The 18,560-nt window shown below is 39.9% G+C and overlaps 2 protein-coding genes across 3 annotated transcripts in view; one reads left to right on the top strand and one right to left on the bottom strand.

Moving 5' to 3' along the window:
- Window positions 1–18,560, bottom strand: part of LOC145432702 (heat shock cognate 71 kDa protein) — a 205,649-nt gene that overhangs the window by 54,968 nt on the left and 132,121 nt on the right. The gene's annotated exons all lie outside the window — the stretch shown is intronic.
- LOC145432625 (pyruvate dehydrogenase (acetyl-transferring) kinase isozyme 3, mitochondrial-like) lies at window positions 1,212–13,758 on the top strand. Of its 2 annotated transcripts, XR_013912910.1 has the most exons (13): window positions 1,212–1,432; window positions 1,746–1,908; window positions 3,415–3,494; window positions 4,526–4,656; window positions 6,615–6,709; window positions 6,771–6,875; window positions 7,633–7,797; window positions 7,853–7,932; window positions 8,375–8,590; window positions 9,985–10,098; window positions 12,197–12,313; window positions 12,955–13,112; window positions 13,209–13,758. XR_013912910.1 is itself a non-coding variant. In XM_080309485.1 (12 exons), exons 2-12 carry the CDS (start codon window positions 1,746–1,748, stop codon window positions 12,991–12,993), a joined length of 1,305 nt encoding a protein of 434 aa, XP_080165611.1. In that variant the 5' UTR covers window positions 1,212–1,432; the 3' UTR covers window positions 12,994–13,758. The 2 variants fall into 2 exon arrangements, 1 of the variants encoding a protein (XP_080165611.1); XM_080309485.1 differs by having other exon boundaries at window positions 12,955–13,758.

Raw genomic sequence — 18,560 nt, 5'->3', positions numbered from 1 at the left:
TATCCACAGGGTGATACAGCTGATACAGCTGATACAGCTTTATATCCACAGGGTGATACAGCTGATACTGCTGATACAGCTGATACAGCTTTATATCCACAGGGCCTCCGGGCAGGCTGCGTTGCTGATGGTTGTGCGTTCGAAAATTACAGGCTTCCTGCGCATGTTGGCTTGATGCTGACGCTTCGGTGTCAACTACAACAGCTGCGCAATTCCTGCTTTGAAATACGTCTCCATGCGCGTCTGCATTTCAATCAATCAATCAGTTTTATTAATATTTTCGTCGTTTCAAACCACCACAAAACTGCGATACAATGGGAAGATAGGAAGGTGTCGAAACAATTTGGAGTAGCCTTTAGGCGAAGTAAAGAATGACATGTAATGCAGAGAATGTAAGACGCAAGCGATAAAATGAGGTGGCATGATGCGGCGGGCGACGCCGAGGTATGGTAATCCTGAGGTCTGGCTAGTATTCATTCAGAAGAAATTGCCTGTAATACGATTTGAATGCGTTTTCATCTGTGCGTTTCTTAGCTACTCGTGCTAGTGTCAGTGAAAGACGTGTTCGACTGCGGCACATGAATTCATGAATTGTTCTCTTGCGAGAGGGACCTTTTTGTTCTTTCTGTGCTTGTATCTGTATGCCGGGCACTGACCGACAAGTGAGTTGTGGGTGCGACTCTATATCGTGGATCCAGAATTACTTCTGGTCGATAGCTAACTGTAAAACATCTATTGTACGCTTGCGATGTGCACGAGCACGAATTATGGTCATTCAGTAGGTTATTATTTTTCACGGTATTTGAACTTGATAGGTTTGCAGATCGTATGATAAGCCGTTTGTTGTTTGTGAAGAGGAAGATAAAAAACTCTTGGAGGTGAAAAACTCCTGTACACAATTGAATTTTCTCCAGCGGCTCACGATTGACCCTGACGAGCCTGGCGAATGTCTGCCGAGAGTATTCGGCATTATTTCAATATCATGATATTATTCAAAGCGAGATCGTTATCTTGGGATACTTTTTGATCTTGAATCGAATTCATGCTATGGAAGCATTTATATGATGATTCACGCCGTTCACTTTGTCCGTTGTCTGTATTTCAGTTAGAATCTTTCCTGTGCGCAAAACTAGATTGGTGACATCTTCATCCTTGGTTCCTTTGAAAGTGCCAGAATCCAGCTCACTGATTCCATTTCATGTAACATTAACATTAGGTCAATGCATTGTCTGTACTTACATTACAACAGCAATCATTTTGGGGTTGTTCAACTTTAAGCCTTCGAATATTCAATTTTAAAAGTATACCGAGTACAGACTCGAGCAAATGAAATTGCAATTTTCCATTCCGCAGCTTTTTTATTCAATTTCTTCTATTACATGCTCTGATGATGATTCTGGACTATACTTGCTAAGTTTCTGACACTCGCAAGGTACGTACTCCTTATTTTTCATACATTTAGCCTATGTCAATTTTATCTAGAGAAGTGGGATCATTGAATTTCCAATGCGAATATCAACGGTAGGCCTATATCTCCAGTAATATCTATATTTCGTTTTAAATTGCCATATCGGTATAGCTATCACTATCAGAGAGGTTAATTTCCAAGCTGTCTCCTTAACAAAATGGAAATTCGGCATAATTGGACTAAACATTCGTCAAAAATTTTGCAGAATTTATAACAGTCCAAATTGATTCTTCAGAATGGGGATACTTTGTTAATTCTTGATTGTCGCACCTTACAGATGCAACTTACTCGTTACCTATTGCAATGGTCGAAAAACGTCACAATGCCTGCAGCAACTCTGGCAACCTCATCCTCGTTTTCAAGGTCAACGTCGGACCTCATTGAAAAGTACAGTCGCTTCAGCCCGAGTCCAATCTCCTTGCGTCAATTCATTGATTTCGGTGAGTCAGATTTTTCTCTCTTAGAAAAATCAAGTATCCGAGCGATTCCATTCTGAACTGAGTATTAGGCTTCAAGTATTCCAGTGTCACTCATTATGACCCCATAACAGTATGGGTGATGTGGAAAATTCAAATATCTACCTTTTATGCGACCACGTCGAATACAATGTCAATTCTTCATCGCATTTAAGATATCTGGTCATGTTTTCATACATGATTATTGATCACGACATCACAGACATATCATATCCACTACACTAATGTGCATAGCATAGACTTTTTCTGAGTCATATAACCTTATGATACACAAGTAATGTTTCAAGTTGATATGGTGATAGCGCGAAAGTTGCAACCTACTTTCACTGACATCATTGATCAGCTGCTACATGTAATATTGCATCATAAGATGACTCGAGACGTTGACGTAGGCCTATAAAATGAGTGTGCGACTATGAAATTTGTCCCGTAATCTATCATTCAGGTCGCAAACACGATTGGACTTGCAATAGTAGCTTGAACTATTAGGCCTAGGTTCTGTTGCGAATCTTACAGCTTACAAAATAAATTGATATTTACTCACATATTCTTCACAATGTTTGGAGCCAAATTTCAGCAAAACATGAAACTTACTGAAGTGAATATGATTTTAGCTTTTTTCTACCTAACAGTGTTCAGTTATTCGGCAAAACTAGGCCTACTGTACTTACTTTTATTCTTACTTACTTTTATGCTCTCTACTACCATGCTGTGATGGCATAAAAATGACCGATATTTTTTACTTTGAATGATACCGATACCGATATTTTTTTCAAAGTGTGATATTGTTAGGCTCTCAAAATAGACCAATCAAGTTATTTATTTGGCATACAACTTATGTATAGGAGACTGTTTGATGATTTCATGTTGTCATACTCCCAAGCTTGTCAGCAGTAGTTATGCTGTGTTGGCAGTTTATGAAGTAAATAATTTCCTCAACGATACTGATATCGACTCTCGATACTGATATTGACTCTTGCCGTTAGGCCGACCAGCTGACTCGTTCTGCAAATATTGATAGAGGGATTGACTTTGTGGTTGTTTTGAACGGAAATATCGCGTGTTGTCTTCTACTGTGCGTGCTCCAAGAAGCATCTATGATAACAGATTGAAAATATCTATGTCTCTGATAATGCCAGACTTGTATCAACAAACTAGTTCATTTCTGTAAACAAAGTTATGTTTGAGTAGTTCTAGTTCTAGTAAAAATAATCCAGTTGTAGGGTAACTAGAAAACACATGTCATCGTTTGGTGTGAATCGCAATACCGGTGTTCTGTTGTGTGATGTTCTTGGAGCCATTGCTAACTCAGAGTCATCAAGTGCTACTAACAGTGGGTGTAGCCAGGGGATGGGTGTTTTTAGGGTCTGTTAGTTACAGGTCTAGTTGATATTTAGAAAATCCAATACTTCATACAAATCTGTCTGAAACATTCAGCAAAATTGATTCACTATGCGTTTTGTATTTCAGCCCAAAAGTCCGGTAATGAAAAGTCCTCGTTCCGATGGCTGCGTCAAGAAATACCAACGCGTCTCGCCAACATGATGAAGGTACTTCCGTAAGACTTGATGACTTTGTTTACGGAGAACCAGACTTGGACAACTAGATAATTAGACTAATCAAAGCGAAATGTCGGCAATCTGTATGTGCACACTGTACAGTATGGCTGTTCAAAAAGAAACTTTTCCATCAGATTTCACTGGCTACTTGATAAAATTGTTAGGTTGGTTAAAAAAGCGCTGCACACCAACTTTGGCTCCATTCCAACCAGTAGAAGCTGAAGAAGAAGTTGCAGTAGAAAGTTTTGAATTTATCATAAAAACTGAAATTTCCAAATTTTTTTGTCAACCCCATAAATTGTTAGGCTGTCAGTAGAGATCATGCACACCAAATTTGGCTCAATTCCAGCTACTCGAAGCGAAGTTATTGCTCTAGAAAAATTTGGATTTGAATAAAATAGTATTAACGGTGACTAACTCTTTATTTATTTATTATAAAATCATGGAAGTAGAAATTTTTCTACTGCAAAAACTTCGTTTCTAGTGGTAGGAATTGAGCCAAATTTGGTGTGCATCATCTCTACTGACAGCCTAACAATTCTATGTGGTAGACAGAAAAATTTTGAAATTTATTTTTTTAAATTTTTTTATGATAAATTCAAAACTTTCTACTGCAAGAATCTCGCTTCTAATGGTTGGAATGGAGCCAAAGTTGGTGTGCAGTGTTTTTTAACCAACCTAACAATTTTGTCAAGTAGCCAGTGAATTCTGATGGAAAAGTTTCTTTTTGAACAGCCATACTGTACAGTGTGCACATACAGATTGCCGACATTTCGCTTTGATTAGTCTAATCATCTAGTTGTCCAAGTCTGGTTCTCGGTAAACAAAGCTATTAGACTTGAAATTTTTGTCGCATTTCTTTCATATTTGAAATCTTGATTCAATATCCGAGTTTTTGCGAATTCAGTCATTCTGATTCCAATCTAATTTGAAAAAAAAATATGACTGTAATCTGCTACTTCTTTGAGACTCAACACCTTCGTTCATGGATTGAACAATTAGCTGACTGTATGTGTGTACAGGAAATGAACAGATTTCCAGATGATCTGCTGTCGACGGCATCGACAAGTCTCGTAACGTCTTGGTACAAAACCTCATTCGAGGAGATGATGAGATATCGGGACGTCCCTGTCAACAATGACATTACCGAAAAGTAATCCATTTTGTTTGTTGGGTTCTTAATGGTTTCATTAGAAATGCTGCAAGATTACCACAAAGTGGGAGGAAGGAATAAAAATGTAAGAGTATTCTCTTAAATACCCACGTTGGCCTAGAACAGGGCCGGCCAACCTGTGGCCCGCGAGAAGGTTTTGAGTGGCCCGCGATGTCATTTCCGAAATTTCTAATATCGTCAAAAATGGATTGCACAGATTGTGAACTTGCAAGGCCAACCAAAAATTTGATTAGTCTGGCCGCAACACTTGAGATGTGATGACTAAAATATTAGTTCCGACGCATTGACAGATCCATCAGCCATTCACGTATTGGTATATCTTCGTACACTACAATAAAGCAGAATAATTTGCGGTAGATTTATCAAAGGTAAAAATTTTCTACAAGCTTGGCGCAACATGTTGTCACTCGATTTCTTGTATTTGATATTGTTGCCCTTTTGTGAAAATGGAAGAATACCTAATGTATCAGATTGAGTCTAACTATATTTGCGATTACGAGACAAAGTGTCGTTCAACATATGCGACATTGCGTTTGCAATCGCAGTAAGACCGTCGACTATGAAACCTAGGCACGAAATGATTGACGCATGTTTGTCGCATCTTTCGATATCGATATGTCCACCCGCCGAATAGCCCAGTCCTCGCAATCTTAGCCCAGCGATATACAACAGGCCCGCAATATAGTCAAATGACAATATTATTGACCTATGAACTTCAAAAAAAGTTCGCGCTTCGCGCGGCTAGTGGCCCGCGCAATAATTCGTCAATCGAATGTGACCCGTTGGATGAAAAGGTTGGCCAGCCCTGGCCTAGAACATGTGACTAAGAGGCAAGCACACTACAGTTGCTCACAAATATTTTTTTTTCAAATTTCGCTTGCTATTTGATGAAATTGTGAGGCTGTCTAAAAAACAATGCATAAAAAATGTCGCAAATTTGGGCTTTCAAAAAAAAAACAGGAACTACAGTGTAAAATTCTTTATTTATTAATTACTAGGGCAAGTTTTTGCAGCGTTTGCAACTTTTTTTTACAGCTTCCGACAGCTTCCTAGATACGCAGAATCTATGTACTACGAAGTTTTAAGGTGTTTGGAGGGTTTTTATAGTGCAACTTTTTGCATCTTTTCTCTATTTTCATGGCAAATTTTACAGCAACTTTTTATCAAATATTGCGTTGAAATGTGAATGAATGAGTTGAAAACGTATTAATAACTATTTCTAGTATGGTTCTATTCTCTGTGATTTGCAAAACAAAGAACTATATGACGGTTTAGCTGCATCTGACTGTTATCTATGATACAATGGCTTGCCAGCAAGAAGTTAAACTACCCCTGTCGTGCACGACCGTGCCCTAACAATATGTAAATAGATCGCTTTATTAATTCTGTCATTCAAATTTGAAATAGTTTCCCATTTCACGAGCACCCAGGCAAAACCGCATTACAATTTCAATGAGTCGCCTTTTTAAGGCTATTTCCTCTGTTTTAGTTACAGTTTTTCTGTGATTTGGGTCGAGTTTGCAGACCTAGGGGGTTTGGGGTGTGTTATTTGACTTGTGTGTTAGGGGAGGGGTTATCGCTATTTATGGTGTTTCCGTAATTTTCTTGCTATGTGCCCGAAAAAAAAATGTAATTGTTAGTGGTTTCGCCAGACCGTGTGTTAAATGGCAATAAAGTAACATATTTGACAGCTCAGCAAGAAGTAGTTTATTCAACAGAACCTTTCAAGTATCTCTTACCCTAATAATGCAACAAATATTGTAGATGCAACTTTCCCGCGATTTTAGTGCAACAAAAACTTGCCCTATTAAATACATAACTGCCCACCGTATATACTATTATTTCATTCAAGTCCAAAATTTTGTACTCAATAACTCTGCTTCTACCGGATGGCATCGAGTCTAATGATGAAGTCGTAACAATTCCTTCCTTCCTAGCTTTACGGAAACGCTTCGTAAGATCGTTGTGCGGCATCGCAACGTCGTCGAAACCATGGCTTTCGGTATCATGGAGTGGACCGAAAAAATGTCGCGTGAGTCGATTGCTGTTCTCATCTGTGTCATGATTTCGTGTTTGAGTCGATATGTTTCCAGGCAAAAAGAAGGTTTTCTCCGAAACGGATAAAGAAAACATCCAGTATTTTCTCGACCGTTTTTACACAAGCCGTATCGGGATTCGACTTCTCATAAACCAACACGGTAATATAGCGAAATTCTTTTTCTTGTTACATGCTTCTGCAAACTGCATGATTTTCAAAGAGCTAGAGCTGCTCACTTTTCAAGACTCGCAGCTAGAATGAGAACTCTTCACTTTGAAAATCGTGTATTTGGAACCAGAACTACACACTTTTCAATATTCGCAACTAGAACTATTCACTTTTCAAAACTTCCAGCTATAGACAAACCTATTGACACTCGCTTTTGAAAATCCACAACTCGAACTAGAGCTACTCACTTTTCAAAACTCGCAACTAGAACTAGAACTGCTCACTTTTCAAGTCTTCTAATTGGAGCTAGAACTAGAGCGGCTCACTTTTCAAAACTCACAGCCAGAATGAGAACTCACTTTGAAAAATGTGTAATTGGAACTAGTACTACACACTTTTCAATATTCGCAACTAGAACTACTCAGTTTTCAAAACTTCCAGCTAGAACTAGACCTAAATGACACTCGCTTTTGGAGATCCGCAACTAGAACTAGAGCAAAGTCACAACTAGAACTAGAACTGCTCACTTTTCAAGTCTTCTAATAGGAGCTATAGCTAGAACTAGAGCTACTCAATTTTCAAAACTCCGAAATAGAAATAGACCTCATGGCTCTCACTTTTCCAAACTCGCAGTTAGAACTTCTGGGTACCACCTTTTCAAATATGAAAATGACTCAAACAACAATTAGTTAATCGTCAACTAACTAGATGGTATGTTGTACAAGTCTGACCGACTCTATGGTTGCCAGTTCTGCTATTTGGGGACTCTGCTGACCGCGAACCGAATCTGTACGGCTCGATCGATCCCAATTGCGACGTTGGATGCGTCGTGCAAGAAGCTTATGACAACGCTAAATTTCTATGCGAGCAATATTATCTCGGAGCGCCAGAAGTGAAAATGCATGTTCACAACGGTGAGATTTTCCAGCATTTTACGTTCTTCTTTTGATAATCTTGCCTCAATTTCAGTTGTGAACGAGCACGATCCGACTGTGAACATTATCTACTGTCCGTCGCATCTATATCATGTGTGCTTTGAACTTTTCAAGGTCGGTTGAGATTACTGCTAGTCAGATTTCTGCTTTTCTGAAAATGTTACAGGGGAACTGTATTGTGCAAAACGAGCCAAGCTTGCTGTTTTTGTGAATTGAATCATGATTCGGAAGAAAACTGTAGCTATCATTTTGCAGCATAGCGAGAGAAACAAATAGCTACGCCCGTAAGAGCGTAGTATAGAGTTTCGGCGATGAATCCAACAAATTTCTTGTTCAGAGTTTAAGACATGTAGATATATATATTGTTGGTAGGAATTTAGTAAACAAGACGTTCTGGTGTTTTAGCCAAAGGATCTTCGTTCGTAAGCTGTCATAGGCGGGCTTAACCCTACCGACAAGAAATCAAAGATTGGGTGTTTTGGGTAGATATCACGTAACGTAAATCTTGGAATCATTTGGAAAAAACACTAGCTATCATTCTGCAAAATTTGTTCAGAATGCCATGCGGGCGACCATGGAATTCCACCCTGACCACGCAAGCGATGTGCCCCCGATCGACGTCCTGGTCACGAAAGGTCACGACGACTGTTGCATAAAAGTATCTGACCGAGGGGGCGGGGCTTCCAGGGAGAAGCGACAGCGTTGGTTCGAGTATCTTTACAGTACAGCCCCACGACCATCGAGGGGGGATGCGTCACGTGTGGCCCCTCTGGTAAGAGATTGGTTCTTATCAGGGTTATAACCAAGTCACAAGGTTCCGAGTCACAAGTCAATCTCAATTTTATAGTTTTGACTCGAGTCTAGTCGACTCATTCTAAGTTCACCACCGAGTCAAGTCCGAGTCCAAGTCCCAGTGTAGAGCGTCGAGTCCGAGTCATAGTGTTTTGACTCGAGTCCGAGTTATTGTGTTGACTGTTAAATTTTGACTTAATGTCATGGGAAACCAACTCTTTACAACTCTGCTCGGTGATATCGAATGCTTCACATTCACAATATACTAATTTCCTCACTTTCAACAGTTTCTGGTAGCATTTTCAGGTGCCAGTACTGACAGACGAAATAATAATAGTGTGATAACATTACTATTCTGCGAAATTTCAATGGAATGTCTGTCTTGGTAGACCCAGTCTCGAGTCATGCGCAATGACTCAAGTACGAGTTGATACAGAAATTTACTCGAGTCGAGTCATTTTCCATTTTTAAGAAACTGACTCGAGTCAAGTCGAGTCACCAAAAAATCGCGAGTCGAGTCATGACCCGAGTCATTGCAACCCTGCGTCTTAATACAGATGACTAACCTAACCAAACAATCCGAATTGCGATTAACTTGAAACGGAATTTGTAGCTTGCAAAATGGAGCCATGAAAATTCCTGTTTTGCACCATTACATTAATTCATACCAATTGCATAGTAGAATACTCAAACAACTTGAGCACATACATAGAGGGAGGCGTCGGATTATTGATAACTAATCTACGGATTGATGCGAATACGGGAACGCCAAAGCAGGTCATTGTATTACGGGAACCCGCTGTTGGAAACAATAGTAATTTTCAACTTTTTATGGCAATTTAGGGGTTGTTGCAATGTCTCTAGTCAGTCGTGACTAGAGCACAAGTCAAGTCAATACACTACTGCCTCAAGTTGGCTTGCGTCATTTTTTTAAATACAGAAAATGACTCGACCTGACTCGAGTCAAAACTATAAAAGTAGGTTTGACTTGTGTCTTAGAACACTGGTACTTATTCACAGACCCGATCAGTGCGACACTAGCTTTCTTTAAGATCACTTCAAATACGGTAAATTTTGCGCTTGACCCGCAAGCTATAACATTACTTTTTCTTTTTCTTTTTTCTTTTTCTTTTGCTATCCCAATCTGGTCACATATTTCGCTTCTATCTGTAGATTAGTTTTCTGTAGTTCATTAATTTTTGTTGCATTTCTTTCTAATTGGGGATTCAATTGAATTTCCAATTTTTTGACTTCGCTAACTCTAATTATGATCTAATTTTGAAAAGCTGACACGTTGTCCAAAACTGTCCATTAGCTAGGTTAGATATCTATGTTGCATCTGAAAGCGGAGGGATAAATGCCATCTCTTTCCAGGCAGGTTATGGGTACGGTCTTCCCCTTTCGAGATTATACGCCAGATATCTCGGCGGCGACTTAGAGATTCAATCCATCGACGGCTTCGGAACAGACACCTACATTTATCTGCGAGTAAGCTTACCGGATCTGTACATGAGGGCCGTTCAAAATTATTTTATTTAAAATTTGACTGGCTACTTGTTGAAATTGTAAGGTTTTCCTAAATGAAAACGCTGCACATCCATGTTGGCTCAATTCCAACCTATAGACCAGGGGTGGGCAATTATTTTCCTCCGCGGGCCAAATCATAAGTAGAAAATACGTTGGCGGGCCAAGTGAAAAATTCTAGCTATATTCCCAGCGTATTTTAATTTTATTTCTCGATTACATTGTTATTAAATGGTGCTCAGTGAATGTGTTGATGTTAGGTAATGAGAAAGTGACGGTATATCTATTTGCCGTCATGATCCGAAACAATGTTGAAACTGGTACATATTTAAATCTCTTTAAACCCCTATCCTCGTTCTTCTATTCTGACTCTAAAACAGTGGCTCTCAAACTTCTTTAAGCACGCCTCCTTGTACGATAGTGAAAAATTTCGCGCGTCCTTACCATGATATCACAAAATATTAAAAAACGCAACCAGAATGCTGGCAATCCCAACGGATAGTTTGATGGCATGGAAGGTTATGGCTGTTGATGAGAGAATTCTGAAATATAAAAGTCGGACAATACACAGAGTAACAACTATAAGCTGGGATGAAATCGCGCATAGCGCGAAAAAATTTTTCAGTCAACTTCGGCTTCGCGCCCCCCTTCAGATGCTTTCACGCACCCCAGTTCGAGAACCACTGCACTGAAATGTTTATGCGATAGTACAATGCTTAATGTCTTGGTCACTGCATTCGGAGCAGTGTGCAGCGTAAATAGCCTTGATGTTGAACGAAGCTTGCAGTTTTTGCGAAATTCGCCCTCCTCTGACAGAATGTTTCGTGTTTTCCTCATAAGACCAACTTCAATTAAAATCCTTAATCTCGGCGAGATGCTCGGCAAAAACCAAAAGGACTGGGTCACCCCTGACTCCAGTATCAAATACTAGTTGCTCTAAACCAGTGGTTCCTAACGATTTTGAGATACCATAAGGGGGCGACGGGGGGCGAAAATGTTAGAACGTCCAGTGGGATATATTTAATTAACACGGCCAAAAATGCAAGCGAAGACGGCTAATTCTGCATATGATTCGGAAGTTGACAAAAAAAGGGTAAAATAGGTCAACTCAATGGAAAATAGACGCGGAAGCCGATTTTCGGAGCATCTTCTCGGAAAAAAAATGAACTTTCTTTTTTAGTCAATTCACCAGCGATAATTTACCAGTTTATATGCCCTGTTTATCGGATCCGTAAATAAGGTGGGCGAAAACTTGTGTTGAGCATGATAAGGGGGCGATGAGTCGGAAAAGGTTGGGAACCGCTGCTCTAAACCTTCTTTGAATTCAGTTTTCGGCTTTCTTTTTTTACATGCCCGTTCATCCTTTATGCGTGATAGATATGGTGAATCATATAGTAATCGCGAGCACTGATGGACTTGTTTCACGAATTAGGGATTTGAAATCGTATGGCGTAACAATTTGAATGAGTAATGTGACAATGGCAACAAAGAAGATTTGAATATATATATATATATAGAAAAAGTGATTTCTTGTGACTTTAATTGCTACTCACAATTTGTCACATTACCTTTATTTTGAATCTGTATTACGCACGCGAGGTACGTATATAGGCAGCGTAATCATGGCGTATTAATGAACAGGCTTCAAAGTAAAAGAATTTCCTGTTCAGTTGATAAAGCCTATGGTTTGAGTCTTTCAAAAAGCAAGTTTTATGTTTTGAATTCCAAGCAACCTTTCGCGGGCCGCACAGAATAGCTCCGCGGGCCGCACTTTGCACAGGTCTGCTATAGACGATCCCTATATAAGAAAAAATGTTTTGGATATATATAATAGAATTCTTATATTCATGTTTCTTGAATAAATTAAAAACTTTTTTTTTACATAGCAATGCCTATATAGGTTGGAATTGAGCCAAAATTGGTGCGCAGCGTTTTTTCGGCAATCTAATAATTATATCATATAGCCCAAGCCCAGCCCAGTAACATTTGAAAAAAAGTTATTTCTGAACAGCCCTACTGTACCTTCCTTCTTCCAGTTGAGTTATTCTACTCTTTCTGACAGTCTCCATCAAATGAAGCCATTGAGACGGTCCCGGTTTTCAACAGTACTACCACGGAACAGTATCGAAGGCCCCATCTCTCTGGGGATTGGGTGGCGCCCATTAGTTCATCATCGCAAGTACGTATTTTAGTCATTGACTGTAGACCACAATTGGACCACATAATTCTGGTTGCCTAATAAGACTCAGTGGCAGACGTGTTCAGTAACAAAGGGCTAGTACTTTTGAAAGGGAAGTAGATTTTGCCTACTTGTGCTACTTGCTCAAGTAGTTATGATTTGAGACTACTTCTGCTTTATGGTTTTCACTTGAGGCAGAGCTAAGCCTACCACACTTACTTTTTACTGACTTGGAAATAAATAGTGCTACTGGAGTAGAAATTTACATAATTACTTCTACTTGAATACCGACGGTGTCTTGTTTGAACACCTCTGGTCACCAAGTACTTGAGTAGATTTTGCACTCGCACTACTTCCACAAGGGGTTGCGATTTTATTCTACTTCTACTTGACAGTGATCTGATTTTCTGGCAACACTAGGCCTGGAATACTTTCTTTTTTACTTGTAAATCATTACTTCTACTTCTACTCGAGTGCCAACGATGAATACTGTGACCGTCGCTGCTCTGATTCGATAAGAGCTTTTCATTCAAAATCGTATTGAATTTCCAAGTTTTTTCCAATTCTGTCGTTCTAGTTTTCATCTAATATGGAAAAGATGAATATTTTGTAGCAAAATGCCAGCCTTTGTTTTCTCGCAGACGAAGAAGAAAAGGATTTCAAACAAGTCCAAGTCCTAGAATATTTGACGGATGATTATTAGTCGTGTCGACTACCTCAAGAGTTTTATGAAAGTCTTGGGCCAACTCCTTCGAAGCTAGACAGCAAGCTGCTCTCACCTATTTTTAACGTTGCAGCCTATTGTGCTTCACGGGGGCGCTTTTTCACTTGCCCTTGATGAAAACCAGACTTGGACAACTAGATAATTCCAGTTGTGTAATTATACTGATTAGACCGCAACGCCCGTAATGTCATTCTAATCTCATTTTTAATTCTAATCTACTTTCCCGTTTTCCTGAATACTGAAGGTGAAGTGTATCATGCAAAACGAGCCAAGCTCTTTGCACAGACATTTGATATGAAGTGGGCTTGATTTTTGTTGTATTTCTTTCTGATTCGGAATTTATGCAATTTTCCAAGTTTTGATGAATTCAGTAATTCTAATCTAATGTTGGAAAAATCTGTAGCCATATATCAAATTCTAGTCGAATTTAAATCAAATGTGTAGCTATCATTGCAATCTAATTTGGAGAGGAACGTTGTTGTTATAATAATGCTAATTCTGGTCTAATTTGGAGACTGCTGTGTAGCTATCATTCTGACTGATCTAATTTGGAAAAGCTGTAAATTTTCTAGTTGTCCAGCCCTGGTGAAGACTAACCCGGGTTCTCGGGAAACACTGTGACGTCGCGCAGAGCATTTTATCTCAGACATTCCGCAATATTGTGTTGCAAGATTTTTCGGGGGTCATGATAATGTCGCTATTAAACAAAACTTCTGGTATCTGTGAGGGAAGGGAAATCGGTGGGTAGTGGACATCTTTCAGTTCATTACTTCAGTTTGGAATTAGTGTATTGGAATTTCGTCTGATAATACACCACACAAGGCAGCGGTACAATTAGGAAGGTTCATTTCAATATGAATATACTATTGAATTGTATACTGAAGTTCTGTACCTCCCAGAAGCTCTTCAATTAGGAAGGTATGGGAACGTCTTGCGATCGTCTTTGAAGTCAGGCGATGTAAGAAGCATGCACATTAGGAATGGTCAATAATTTTTTTTTCCAAATTTCACTCGCTTGGTGATAAAATTGTCAGGTTGCATAAAAAACGCTACACACCAAATTTCAGTTAATTCCGGCCAGTAAAAGGACGTGCAATCTTGAATTTAAATTTCGACCATTTTTGAGAGAGAGAGAAAGAGTCATTATTTTTCATCCAACCAAAATACATAACAAACGGCAGTGATTGTGGTATAGAAAATATGCATGCACAGTATTCGGTATTAGATAGGAATGATCGATAAGACCGTGAAGGTCGTCTAGTCTGATCACACCAGCATCAAACAGGGATCAATTTGTAGTATTTTCGATGGCAAATTTCGAGACTTCGGTATGACCGCACATCTTGTTCCAAGCATGTCTGAAGTGAGAATGATGCATTTTTTCAAGCGTCTACACTCTACATCTTGGTAAAGGCCTGTTATAGAGTTTGAATGACGAAATTGCTAATATATGGAAAATGAATATGACACTGATAAGCTGGAACCACATTGAAAGCGCCCCGCGGAAAACGATGGTGATATACATTGCATATTAGGGTGGAGTGAAAATGACTTTTTTTTTCAAATCAAAACAGGGCTTCCTCAATCCTGACAAATGACCTAAAACTTCAATAAAAAGTGACTTCAGGTTATTACCCCCATTTTCCAGCCGGCAACCCCCCAATTTCTGCGCGTGGGGGGGGGTAAAATGGCCCATCTCGGCAACCGCTGGTCGTAGAGTCATGATATATAGCTAAAAATCTGCGGAAGCATCATGTTTCTATCTGTCTTAAGAAGAAAGTTTTCTCTATTGTGAACACAAAATGAGTTATAGCCAAAAAACAATATATACGCACATTTTTGTTGAAATTCAGCATTTATTCTGACGAATTGTGATCTGTCATCAGTTTTATTGAATCTAAAAGTAACACACTGACAATACCGAATATTGGGCCCATAATACAAATATATTCACAACACAGTCCTTTTAAAATCGGTTCAAAACATCATAATGAAACAACTCACATTTAACGACTTATTGAAAATGCATTTTTGTGGCAAATTTTTTCATCAGTTTACGAGACTTAATTCTTTGGCAATTGAGAGGCCATCTCGTCTTTCAAATCCCGAAACTTGTGCTCATGCTTCTGTTACGAGCTTTACATGTCGTTCCACTGTTTGATTGTAGCATGGATGAAACAAAATCAGAGGCTTCTCGCGGCATTCTTCCAACTCTGCATCAGTTAAGTGCTCAATCGCTGGAGGAAGTTGTTGATAAGGTTCAATATCAACCAACTCGTGGTATGCCTTTGCTTCCAAGTTCAACTTTGTGACACAGAATAAACGAATAGGACCCCAGTTCAATTGGTTGAGACTGCTATGACTCTCAATGTCCATAAGTGAATTTTGTTCAGCGGCATGTTTTCGAAACGCAAGCACCTTGGTCACACCCTTATTTCGTATGTCTTCATTATCATCTACCAGCATTGCAATCATAATATTTTCGGGGTGTGCGAAATAACCGTTTCTTATCACCACATTCAAAGCAATTTTCCGAACGTTTCGGTCAGAAAAATTCAAAACCTGTTGAATCAAGTTGAAGAAGTTTCTGGATCCATGTGTTATATGTCTGTTTCGCTTGATCTCAAACCAAGTCGGAAAATATACTTCAAGGCAAAAACGAACCAGAATCTCCAGGTTCAAAGGCGGTTCATCAACTGTCACATAATACTGTAAAACTCTACACTGCATTCTAAAGTTAGCCATCTTGAATGCACAACTGGTCCAACCTCCAAATAAGCCAGATCATCATCAGCATTTCCCTGAATAATTGCCCAGCACATTTATAAACATAACTGGTCCTTACTCAAGTCATTCACAATTTCCGAAGGGAGCTTTGGAAAGGCCATATAAGTGGTGGCAAGAGCTTTTTGAATTGAGTAACTGGCCAACAAGATACACTTCCACGTAGTTTTCTTCCAATTGGGTGTGACCAAGGTGCTGGCGATTCATATAAATGCAATGCATATAAATACAGCACTCAGCACTGAAATCCGTGACCAGAAATCATCATCATCATTGGTTTATTAGCAATTTTATCAGTTCAATACACCACAAAAAATGCGATACAATGAAAAGAAAGGAAGATGTCGAACCGACTAGGAGTCGTCTATGGAATCAGACACCCACCTTGGCCTAGGCGATGTAAAGAGGAGGCGTGCACACTGGATGAAAGTAAAGAAGATAGTATAGAAAAAGGAAGTGACAAGAAATAGGGCGGCATGTCATGGGAAGCGAGAAGAGAAATGAGAAAATAAATTGCCAAGCTGGTAAAATGCAGTAAAATATATTTCCCAGACTTTAGGCGATATCTTTTTTCGCACCAGTGTGAATTTCACGTAATCAGAGCAAATAAGCTTGTGGATGTTGTCTTAATTCACAACGCATTATGACATTTGATTTTTTCCGATATCCTGCGGTAGAATACTTACACTTACATACATTACTGGAGTAAGATCCGGAAAAAAGGGTAAATTTACCACGAAATTGTGGTTGGTTGACTAAAAAAAGGTCAACTTTCCTGCTCAACTCTCGAAATACCGTTTTTCTTTCAGAGAGAGAGACAGAGACTCTTTATTTTTATCCGAGCGAGATAGTGTAATCATAGTGTCCCATATGGCGTCGACACAAGCAAATCTCACGGCTCAATGAAACCAAGGATCTCTATAAGTTGAAGGATATTGCAGAAAAACTCGTAGGTCCCAAATACATTCTGTGGACCCAGTTCATTCATTCATTCATTGGTTTATTAGCAATTTTATCAGTTCAATACACCACAAAAAATGCGATACAATGAAAAGACAGGAAGGTGTGGAAGCGACAAGGAGCAGTCTATGGAATCTGACACCCACCTTGGCCTAGGCGATGTAAAGAGGAGGCATGCACACTGAATGAAAGTAAAGAAGATAGTATAGAAAAGAAAGCGACAATAAATAGGGCGGCATGTCATGGGAAGCGAGATCGATAGGTCAGTCGTGGTCCGGTAATCTTGAGGATGGGCTGTATTTATTTAGTAGTAATTGCTTGTATTTCGACTTGAAAGTGGACATGCTCGTCGACTGTCGGATGGCCGGCGGGATACTGTTCCACACATCAGGTCCGGCATATTTGATAGAGCGATGATCTTTTTGGTCGATCATATGATATTTGGACGACGTGGACGCGCGTGTGTTGTACTTGTGCGCTTTTGATTCCGAGGTAAAGAAGTCATTGAAATATTCGGGGCAACGACCGCAGTGGAACTGATACATAAACTTGGCGATTTCTACTTTCCGCATATCTTCTATGTTTAGGACGCCGAATCTCTTCAGCAGCGACTTGTTGGATGGGCAGCCAGGCCCCTTTGGGGCGCTAGCTATGATTCGGAGTACTTTATGTTGTAGTTTTTGCAGTCGCTTGAGTGCAGTTTTACTGACAGCCCCCCAACAGAGGATGCCATAGTGTAACTTCGATTGGATTAAGGATTTAAAGAGTATCAGAAGAACCCATGCTGGCATGAAGCGCCTAAGGCTGTAGAACAGGCCGCACTTCGGTGATAATTTAGTTTCTAGTTCTACCTTACAAATCAAGGAAAGGCTGGTAATGTGTGCTCGCTTTTAGCGAAGCGCCTATAGAAAGTATCAACAGCGCCACGCATCTCTGGAGCCCTACGCAACAAGCGGGCTAAGGTAATCGATATCATAATAATCTGACATATCCAATGTAGACTATTTAGACGTAGCCTAAATATCTCTATCAGTTGAAGGATAATGCGCGAAAATTGGTAGGGCCCTAACACATTCTGTGGACCCAGTTCTACCGTTAAAAGTCAAGGAAAGGCTGACAAGGCGTGCTCGCTTGTACCGAAGCAAATAGAAAAAGTATCAACAGCGCAGCGTTTCTCAGCGACGCGATTGCACATAGCTATTGCCGCGACGACAGCTGATCCCATTCTCGCTGCTCGGCCACATCCTTGCTCTTGAGTTACTCTCTCGTTTCGCCAGACAGCATTGTTGCGTCACACTGCCAATCTACTTAACAATGAATAATTTGGGGCTGATTGTGGGGGTTCCAGGGCCATGAGTGGAATAAAATTTATATTTTCGTAATCAGTGCAGAGTCAGCTTTCGATTGATACCCGATTCATCAAATTTATTGCTCGGCAAGCCGGTCAAAAATGACCGTCAAATTGCCTGTAGCCAAATGGAAATTGTGACGTGATACAATTTCATTGAACCGTCAGATTTGCTTGTGTCGACACCACATAGGACACTATGGTGTAATGGTTATGCGTCCGGCTTCTCGGTCGTTAGGTCGTGGGTTCGATCCCCGGCCGGGTCATACCAAAGACTCGAAAATTGGTATCCGCAGCTATCCAGCTAGGCGCTCAGCAATTACGGATAGCATGGAGGTGAAAAAAAACGGGGGCGCAGACTAGATGACCTCATGGGGCCGTATCGCAACTCCGTCGTCAAAGCATCTCGATGGTGCAGGCGAAAAAGAATA

This window comes from Botryllus schlosseri, chromosome 2, assembly GCF_051294905.1.
Source record: "Botryllus schlosseri isolate E-star chromosome 2, Bs_hap1, whole genome shotgun sequence".
Lineage (NCBI taxonomy): Eukaryota > Metazoa > Chordata > Ascidiacea > Stolidobranchia > Styelidae > Botryllus > Botryllus schlosseri.
This window is presented reverse-complemented; position numbering and strand designations above follow the sequence as displayed.